The following is a 9,838-nucleotide window of genomic DNA, read 5'->3' on the forward strand; positions in this document are numbered from 1 at the left end:
GAGCTTCTGCTGCAGGCTGCACCTTCCTCGCCGCTCAGCTCCGTCTTCCTCCCCCAGTCCCCTCGCTTTTCCCTCCAGGGCTTGTGCATCCCTCAGCTCCTGTTCCCTCCCGCACAGAGCAGGTTCACTGTTTCACCTTCTGACTGCAGAGCGCAGCCTCCGCTCTCCTCCAGACCTGAGGCACCCATCGAGGGGATCCCCAACAATGACCACCTTTCCCTCAGGGGAGCACTGGCAGCAAATAAGATGAACGTTCTTCTACACCCACACTTCATCCTCACAAAAACCTGGTGCACGATTGTCCCCATGTGACTGAGAGAGGGTTGGGGACTTTCCCAAGCCACAGACATGGCCCAGCAGAGCCACTGTTGGAGCTCAGACGGCCGGACCCCCAGCCCAGGCTCACGTCCTCTGCTCTCTTCTGCTGCAGATCCCGCAGGTTGTTATTGTCACTGTGTTGGTGGTAGCTGCTGTGTGTATCCTGAGGAGGTGCCGTAAGCGCTCAAATTCCCACTCTGGAGACCATGAACAAAACAGGTGAGTATGGAGCTCCTAAGAGGGTGGAAAGATGCCCTCAAGAAAGTGGAGACCACAGGGGCCTTCATGTTCCTGGCTGCCTGCCCAGGAGCAGGAGGAGCCCTGTGGTGTGAAGGCCTCGGTGCACGTCTGTCCTTCGTTGCTCTCACGCACGTGCCTCCTCTGTGTTCCAGGTCGGAGCTGTCTAACCAACTGGCCATACGAAGAAGCCAACCGCCACCTGAGAACGCAGGAACTCACCAGCGCCTCCGCCATAGTATTCAAAGCGTAAATTCCAATATTTCAAATACGCAAAGCTAAAAATTCTCGAAGTCTCTTTCGCCAGTAACAAAAGAAGTTCTCCCTTTCTGAGCTTCCATAACCCAGGTTCTTCCTTCCCTGGCAAACTGAGGGAAATGTCCCTCCAACTGCTTCCATCCTGGCCTTATTTCTTTAATTCCACCTGGGAAATTCTGCTGTTCCTCTATATAAAAGCAGATAAGAATTTAAAATGGATTTGAACACAGAGGCCCTCCCGAGGGCATGTGCACCTGTGTGCGTGTGGTCATCCACGCATGGGGCCTTCGTGCACACACATCCGTGTGCTTCGCTGTGTGTGAGCTTGTGGATTGGAGGAACTGAAATACAGCTCCCTACACCCTCATAACGTGTGCTATCTGCTTCTGTAGAATTGCTTGCTTAACCTAAGTAACTCCATTTTGCCCCCATCTGACCTGCAGACTAACCGCCCTTTGAATGAGAAACGGTTGACCTTATCATAGAAACAAAAACCGTTGCATAGAAACAGGAGCCACACACAGTGAACTATTACACGGGAACAGGAACCACACACAACCACAACCTGTGTGCTTGATTGCTCGAACAGCTCATTCTTGGCTTCTGTAACCGAGCTCCCCAGCTTGCTTTGAGCACCTGGACAAACCCGTGTGCCAACAGCATTTGCTCTCTGCCTTTAAAAACCCCCCAAGACCAAGGCCCAGGGCCGTTCTCCCTTGGTTGCTCCTTGAGAGACGGTCGCTGGCCAGCTGGAGTGAATAAACTCGCTTGTGTGCACGAGCAGCGTGTGAGCGCATTCTTGCGGGAGGCCGCCTCAGAGCAGAACAAATATCTCCACCCACCCATCATCACTCTTTCATGACTCATTCACTTCATAAATATGTCTTGATCATTTGATGTGCTCAAGGCTCTTTTTGTGACAGGGGGAGGGTGAACACTGGTGAATGTGACAGAGTTGTTGACCTCAAGGAGATTCTGGGCTCATGAGAGGACACCATGTGAGCATAGCCACTCTACACACACACTCACCGATGTCACCTGCTCCTGGGCTTACGGAGCCCTGATGTTCATGGGCAGCAGGAGCCCCTCCCTCAGGCCCAGGTGATGCACTGGCGTGTCTGAGCCTACCAGGGAGGCCCCTGCCCCTTTGCTCATGATTGGTTTGGGCATGGAAATGTGACCCAGTTTGGTCATTGAACAGTGGGATCCAGCCAGCCAGGGGCTCATGGGAAAGATTTACTCCCTGACAAAAGAGACAGATGGTGAGACACGTCTTCCTCTCCTTCTTCTGAACGTTGCCACGTGAAAATGAACCATTTGGGGTTTTAGTGCCATAGAGTGCCATGCAGGGCAGCACTGCAGGCACAGGATCAGTGTGGTGGAAACAGCCCAGGTCCTTAGAGGCCTTGCTCAGCCCCTGAACCAAACCTGAGTCCCTGCTCCATCTACTTGTTATGGAGACAATGAATGTCCAGGCTGCTGAAGCCTCTTTTAGTTTCGCTCTGCTTCTTGCAGCCAAGTGCATCCTGATGGGGCAAGGAGATCCTGCCCCACATGGCCTCAGGTGCCCACCACTTCCAGGGCATCCTGTGGAATGAAGCAGCCCCGCTGGCCTGCTCCCATGGTCTCTGCCCAATATTTCCTGAGGATGTTGGGAGACGAGGACCTATGTGGTGCATTGGGAGTTGATACCTCCTTGCCTCTAAATGCTTCCATTTCCTGTGGAAGGAGCAGCTGCACAGCGTCCTTGTCAGAGTGACCACTGATTTCTCCAGCAGGGACAGGGATGCAGGGCTGCCCTCCGACTCCGGCTGCTCCTCACATGGCTCTGAAGCACCACCGAGTCCGTGTTTTCATGTCGGTCACCATTACCCTTTCCACTCAGAGAACACATCTAGTCTTTAAAGAGTTGATTCTCTTAAAAATGTTTAGTCTTTAAATCCTTTTTGAATGGGGTCCAAAGGAAAATGAAATTGAAATTCTCAACCTCGGTCCACAAGCTGGTCCACAAGCCACAGAGCACCAGGCGCTGCCCTGCTTTCCAGGTGGCTCCAGTAAGTCCCCTGGAAGTTTCCATAACTCACTCTCCAGTGGGCGGGAGACTCCCCTCCGTCAACAACCTCATTCTGGGCTCCTGACCTTGGGAGCACTTGACTCCAGAGCTTGTCTTCAGAAGGCTTTCCCTATCTGTATCTGTCATTCATAGGCCAACTGTATTTGTCGTTTAAAAGTTCATTTTTCCTCCTGGACTGTGAGGTCTCTGGACAGAGTCGGCCTCTACTCTACATCTGGCATAATGGGGAAGCCTGGGACCCCATTGTGGGAGGCACCTATGGGGTTCCAGAAACTGCACCTGCCTGAGCCTGGGGCCTACTCACCAGACACAGCTGGGGCAGAAGCCAGGGGTGGGCCTGTGAGGGGACCCTGGGTCTTGGGCGTTGAGTGAATTCCCACATTGTCTGTTTCTGCTGCTGAGTGGGGTTTGGTCCCTTCTTGGCCGCAGTCCTTTCTGTTTCCTATTTCCTCTACAGCTTTGTCCTGCCTTGCAAAGTACATTCTAATTCCAGCATTCTGAACTCTGACCTCGCCCCTCCCATCGGCCCAGATTGTCAATCTCAGAAGCTCCAAGAAAGGACAGGCTGAGCCAAGAGGTGTGTAGCTGAAAAGCAACAGTTGGACTCCGGCTATTACTGGAAATGAAACAATTCTGGGAAATGTCCTGCAAGTTCCGGAGGACATTCCACTGTGTGTGCATCGTGTGATTCTGGGGGATAGCTTTATTGCTAATGATGCAAATCAGGGCTCTGTTAACGGCAAAGCCATTTTTTTATCCGGGTAGAGCCCAAGATCACATTTCTTCAGCCACCAGCAACTGTTGACTGTGCCCTGACCGTAGTTGTAGACATTTAGCGTTAGAGCTAAAAGTTCCCTTGTTATCCCCACATGGAGACCGTCTCTGGCTCTGGATGCCCTGGCTGATGTGGCCGCCTCGGGCTGACACGAGGAGGAGTGGGCAGGAGTCCTGGCACCGCTGATCCTCTCTTGCTCTTCCTTGTCTAATTCCCCTGCCCCATCCATGCCAGGCCCTTTGCTGGATCCCAAAGGAACATATAGGAGGGGCGAGCACGTAGGATGTTCCTGCACGGACCTCACAGCCCAGGGGGCACACACAGGCCCAGGGAACACAGCACAGCATGATCCCTGCAGGGGAGGTGGGGTCTCAGGCCCGGGGCCCAGAGTGGGGCAGCTGAGCCAGGCTGGAGCAGTGAGGGCGGCCTCCAGCTGGGGGGAGACTGACAGGGAAGGGGGACGGTGAAGAGTGGGTGTGGGGACGGGGCTGGGCAGAGAGACCCTGATGTGCCACGGAGTAGAGACGTGGGGAGGGGTGGACAGGTCACTGGGTCAGCCTCAGGGGCAGAGCCCAGGGATGGTGAGGAGAGTGAGGGTCAGGAAGGGCCTGAGAGCTGCCCAAGTGTGTGTCCTGCTCCTGAAGCCAGAGGAAGGTCATGGCCAGTGTGCCCTTGAAAGACCACTGTGGGTCACGGGACTGGACATGGAGGGCAGAGACAGGAGGGGGAGGTCGGTCAGGAGGCCGTGGTGTCCCGGAGGCAGGGACAGGCTGCTCTGAACCACGTCAGGGGACGGGAGATGGACGCACGCGAAAGTGAATCAGGAGAAACTTCTGGAGTCTGTGTGGTCTGTTTTTTTTGGGTGGAGATTGGCATGAGGAGGGGGCAAAGGTGAGCTGTCTCTGCGCTCTGACTGGACAGCATGGGATGGGGGTAGGAGGAGCGTCTGTCACCCACTGAGGACAAGCACGAGGAAGGGGAAAACCGAGAAATTCTCCAATCAAGAAGCTGCGCTGTCCTGGGTTGGGACCTTGAGGGGAGGGATGGAGAGAGGCAGGGGAGGGAGGCAGGGGCGAGGCAGGGAGCAGGGGCAGGAGCAGGCAGAGAAGACCCAGCTTGGCCTCTTCCCAGCCGAGCGTTCTTGGGCAAGACCCTCGACCTCTCTGATCTTCAATGTCTCCCTCTGTTCCATGGGTGTTAGAGACTGCAGTTAATGTGGGACAAGTGCCCGGCAGAGGCCTGCTCCGTGAGTGGGGCATTCTCCTCAGTGGTGGGAGCTGATGGCCCCCAAGACGCCACTCTAAGCTCAGGTACCATCAGGACACTGTCAGTCCCTGTATCACATGCTGTCACCTCCAAGGATGGGTGTCCCAAGGATGGAAGGAGGCTGTTGTGAGGAGGAGCTGGCTGTGAGGGCCATGGCCGATCTCAAGCAGGTGTTAGGAGGACATGAGGGTGAGTTTGCAGAGGACAGACAGCTCCAGACTCCCCTTCCTTCCCCAAATTGCTCCAACCTCTGCAAAGGGCTGAGCACGCAGGCTGTGCTGTCAACAGGCTCATGAGCGCGTGCACCACGCACCTGTACACGTGCATGTGCATCCTCACCGTGCTCACAGACACACTCCTGTGACACACTCACCCAGACTAGCCTCTTCTCCTGCATTCCACAAGGTCATTTTCCAGGCTTCCAAGGTTGGTGACTCCACTCAGTGGAGCCTCTAAACAGGACAGCTGGGGATGCCTGGGGGACAGCAGCTCATCCCTCCCCAGGTTCCAACAAGGTGATGAACATCAGGAAGGTGTCCCCGGGCCAAGCTGCTGCCCCCCTCACCCCGAGCCAGGGTTTCTTCTTTGGCCTAAAATGCCCTCCCTACAATCTCTGCTTTTTCTGTTACAGTCACTCCAACAGCCCAAGCCTGGAGACCTGATTGAGATTTTTCACAATAGCTATGAGCACTGGGCCATCTATGTGGGAGATGGCTACGTGGTCCACCTGGCACCTCTAAGTAAGGACAGCTGAAAATGTAACTCTCGAAATACTTGTTAATAAGACAAGAAAACCACTGAAAGACAGAGTTGAGCAAGGGAACCCCAAGTGGGCAGACGCATTCTCCATGAGAAGTCTTGATGAGAGAGTGTGTCCACATGTGCCCCGCAGTAAGCACGGTGGGTTCCACAGGTCCCCACAGGACAGGGGACGTGGCCCTTGGCTCCATCAGTGTAGCTGGGCTGCTTCAGCCTCAGTTCACTCCAGCTCAAAGCCAGGTTACCCTGGTCCACAGATCTGGAATGACTTAAGCCAGCCAAGTTTCTGAAGGTCCGGGGTCTAAAGAACGTTTCTCATGAAGAAAAATGTTTTCTCATCCTATGTCCTCTGTTTCTTATGATTTATCTTCTTAATACTCCTTAACAGAAGTAGTTTTTACTGGTTTACACATAAAGAAAAATTCTCATAGCCGTGTGTAGACAGCACATGTCAGTGATTTCTTTAACTCCTTAATAAGAGAAGCAGAAGATGTCAAAGCCAGTTGAAAGGAGAATGCAGGAGACAGACGTGCAGATGGTGAACGAAAGAACAGAAGCGAGGGCGGCATGAGATGCAGAGCAGGCCCCGCAGCTTTCGGTGTCCTCCTTTCACCCGGCGTTGGCACTGCCATGGGAAAAAATCATCGTCATCACCCTCAGAACAGGACACTGGCACCTTATCAGTTTTCTAAAGCACTCATCTTCTATGACAGAGTAATGAAGTCTCAATGGATGGTAAGTGGCAAATCCAGCCCACCTAATCCGGATGACCCTTCAGACCTTGTAAGATGACGCGTGACAGTGAGAACACATGGTCCTCTTCGTGCCTCACTTCCAGGGTGTGAATGTTTTTAAAGAGGATTTTCTTAAGAGGGTTTCAAGTACAAACATCAGAATCTGCTGTGCTGGGAAAAGTCCTACGACAGACCCTCTTATTTTTGAAGAGGGTCATGAGCTACTGAGCCCAATTATTAGGCGTGTTCTCCCTCTGACCCCCGGCCTCGAGATTAGAAATACAGGTCGGGGGGGGACGAGCCTAATTACTGTGCTCAGGAGCTACCGACCCCCTTACAAAATAACATCTGGACTCACCTTAGAAGGGAATTTGGATCTATCACTTGATAGCTTCTCTGTGAACCCACCAAGGTGGCCAGAACTGTGCCAGGTCATGCGACAGAAGACACTCAGGTGAGGGGCTCCCTAAGGTCAGCTCAGCGCAGGGGAAGGAACTTGCTCTTTGGGGCTGGAGAGCAGCAGTCTCGCCTCCTGCTGTAGGACTTTTCTCAGCACAGCAGAGTCTGATACTCTCTCTGTGGGCAATACCGGTTGTCAAATGAAGATAATGATATTTTCCTAAAAATTAAAAAGGAGATTAAATTACGTAATACATGAAAATCAGCACAGCATAGTATCTGAAGCACAGTGGGTACTAAAACCAATGAGATCTCTCTATGAAACATACAGAGGACCGAGATGAACAAATAATATGTTTTATTAACATTGTTTATAAGGGTGAACATTCTTCAAAATCCTAAATGACCAATAATAGGGGATTAGTCACGTAAATGATGGACGTGCACATGATGGAACACTGTGGCAGCCTTTGGCAACACAACGTTCATTGTCTTGAAATAATATTTACATCTTATGAAGTAAGAAAATCAAAATCTGTGAATCCTCCGATCACAGGTTGGAAAAGACAAACATCACCAGCTCAACAATGGATTCCCTTGGTCCTTCTTTGCCATCTTGTCCTCTTCTCTCCCTACCTCGCCCTCCCCTGCTGCTCCCAACGAGGTGTCTCTGATTCCAGGTAAGTGCCCCAAGGCCAGCTCCGCCAGCTTCTCCTCGATTCCAAGCGACAGAGCAGTGGTGAAACGGGAGCTCCTGGAGGACGTGGTGGGGGGCTGTCGCTACCGGGTCAACAACGACTTGGACCGCAAGTATAAACCACTTCCTGTGAGCGAGATCATCAAATCTGCAAAGGAGAAGGTTGGTCAGGAGGTCGAGTACAGTTTTGTGACAAAGAACTGTGAGCACTTTGTCACCGATCTGAGATACGGCAAGGAACGCTGCAGGCAGGTAAGGCCTTCTCTGGGTGATCTGTGTCCCACCGGGAGGTCTGCTTGGGGCAGGGTTGACTGGGCTGTGCAGCCAAAGGGAAGATGTGAGAGATGCTAAAGCCATCTCTCAGGACCTGCTGACTGGGAGTCAGGAAGTCTGAGCTCCCCTCCCAGATCTGCGTCTAGCGCACAGAGGATCTGTAGACAGGCCACGTCCCCCCTGGGCCTTGCTTTTCATGTGCAGAGGAGGACTTGGATGGAGGACTCCTGAGGGCCTGGCCAGCTCTAACGTGGGATCCTTGGCCTCTGAGACCAGCTCCTGAAACCGCGTAGGTCATCAGGAGGGTCTAGGCTGACCCAGGACCATGACAGGTCTGCTAAGCCCCCAAGAGCTCTCAAATAAGGGATGTTCAGGATCCATGGGCCTTCGTAAGAGCTCAGGAGCATTTTTATGTAAGATCCGGACACAGCTTCCACCGCTTGTCCCTTCTCAGTCTTCCAAGTTGGTTGCTCCAAAACACACAGCTAATAGGTGACAGAACCAAGATTCAATCCCCAGGTGTCCCTTTCTAGAGTCTCTGCTTGTTACCGCTACACCTCAGCACCTCCAGGGTCCTGGCCAAAGTGATTGGATAGATGGGGCTCTTGATGAAATGCGGATTATGGAGGGAGGAGCAGGTTTGGGGACGAAAGTCAAGAGTTGGCGTGGCAGTGTGATACCGGAAGTGACCCATTTGGCATCCAGCTAGAGATGTGGAGTAGAGTTGAGTTCAGGATTGAGATGGGGCTGGAGATAGAAGCTTCGAGGCTGCACTTGTGAACAGCACGCAGTGAACCCGAAGTGTACTGCCCGTGGCCATGGTCTCCCTACGTCTCCCCTTGGCTTCTGCCACAGCCCTCCCTCTGCAGAGGTGGAGCTCAGGTAGAACCCAGACCGCATAACACTATCCAGCCTGGCCCCTGCAGCTCTGGCCCCACGAAACCGGGCACAAACCCTCTTCAAAGCCCACCCCCAAATCAGGAACAAATGTCCTCACCTGGGAAGTTCACTCAAAATTATTCCATCAGCCAATTCTCAGGACAAGCCCAACGAGCCCAACATCAGAAGTGCTCACGACCCAATAAATGGAGTCCCTGGGGACACAGCCAACATCCTCCTGAGACAGGACTCTGGTCCGGCCAGATGGGAAGGGAAAGAAGAGGAAAGGCAGAAGGCTAAGTGGAGCCCTTGGGCCCTTGAGTGGGAAAAAGAGCCTGCCTGGACTTGCTGTGAACTCAACCAGAGCCCCTTGCTTTGCAGGTGGAAAGGGCTGCAATTGGAGGACTTGCAACCACGGTATTCGGAATTCTGGGTGCCGTTGGACTCGCTGCTTTTAGTAGGATACGCCAAAACCAGTGACAGCCTGAAGCAGCCACAAAATCCTGTGTTAGTAGCAGCTGTGGACACCCCAGAGGGGACAGGCCTCCCCGGCTCCTTGTCTTCCTGACCCTCGCTCTCTGTCTCAGGCTGTCTCTAGTCCTTCCCTCTCTCCCCATCCCTGTCTCAATGGCTGAGGATGGTCTCATTGTAACAGGATCCAACAGTCAATAAATGTACCTACCTGTTCCTCCAAAAAGGACGTCTGCTATGTATTTGTAGACTTCTTAGCAAGCAAGAAAGAAAGTAACGTTGATTGAACACCTGCTGGGTAGTTCCAGCAATTTCTAGCTGTGTGGCCTTGGGGAAAGCGCGTGACTCTCGGAGTCTCCGTTCCATCCTCTCTGAGACGGGGGAAATGATCCATGTCAGGGGATGAAGGGAGGATTACATGAGATGATGGACAGAAGGTGCCCAGCCCATGTCTGATATGCAGCAGACGCTCAGTGAATTGTCTACGTCATTCTACAAAGACCTAACATCGAAATAATTGTGCATCAATACTTTTATCTGTGCATCTCGGGAAGCAAAAAAAATTCTTTTTATATTAATGAATTAATTTTAATCTCAAGTGCAGGAAAAAATGTAATTACCTCCCAGTCGACTGCGACTAAATCCCCTTATGACACCTAAACATCTCCCAGCATCCTTCCAATTACCTCCGTCACTTG

At 52.7% G+C, this 9,838-nt stretch overlaps 1 protein-coding gene across 1 annotated transcript; it reads left to right on the plus strand.

Annotated features, from left to right (window-relative positions):
- Nucleotides 1-5,023: 5,023 nt before the first annotated feature.
- LOC134376689 (phospholipase A and acyltransferase 4-like) lies at nt 5,024-9,287 on the plus strand. The gene is made up of 5 exons (XM_063095166.1): nt 5,024-5,117; nt 5,433-5,461; nt 5,560-5,668; nt 7,501-7,769; nt 9,051-9,287. The coding sequence occupies exons 1-5, from the start codon at nt 5,024-5,026 to the stop codon at nt 9,147-9,149; spliced, it is 600 nt and encodes a 199-aa protein (XP_062951236.1). The 3' UTR covers nt 9,150-9,287.
- Nucleotides 9,288-9,838: the final 551 nt, after the last annotated feature.

This window comes from Cynocephalus volans, chromosome 4 (genome assembly GCF_027409185.1).
Source record: "Cynocephalus volans isolate mCynVol1 chromosome 4, mCynVol1.pri, whole genome shotgun sequence".
Classification (NCBI taxonomy): domain Eukaryota; kingdom Metazoa; phylum Chordata; class Mammalia; order Dermoptera; family Cynocephalidae; genus Cynocephalus; species Cynocephalus volans.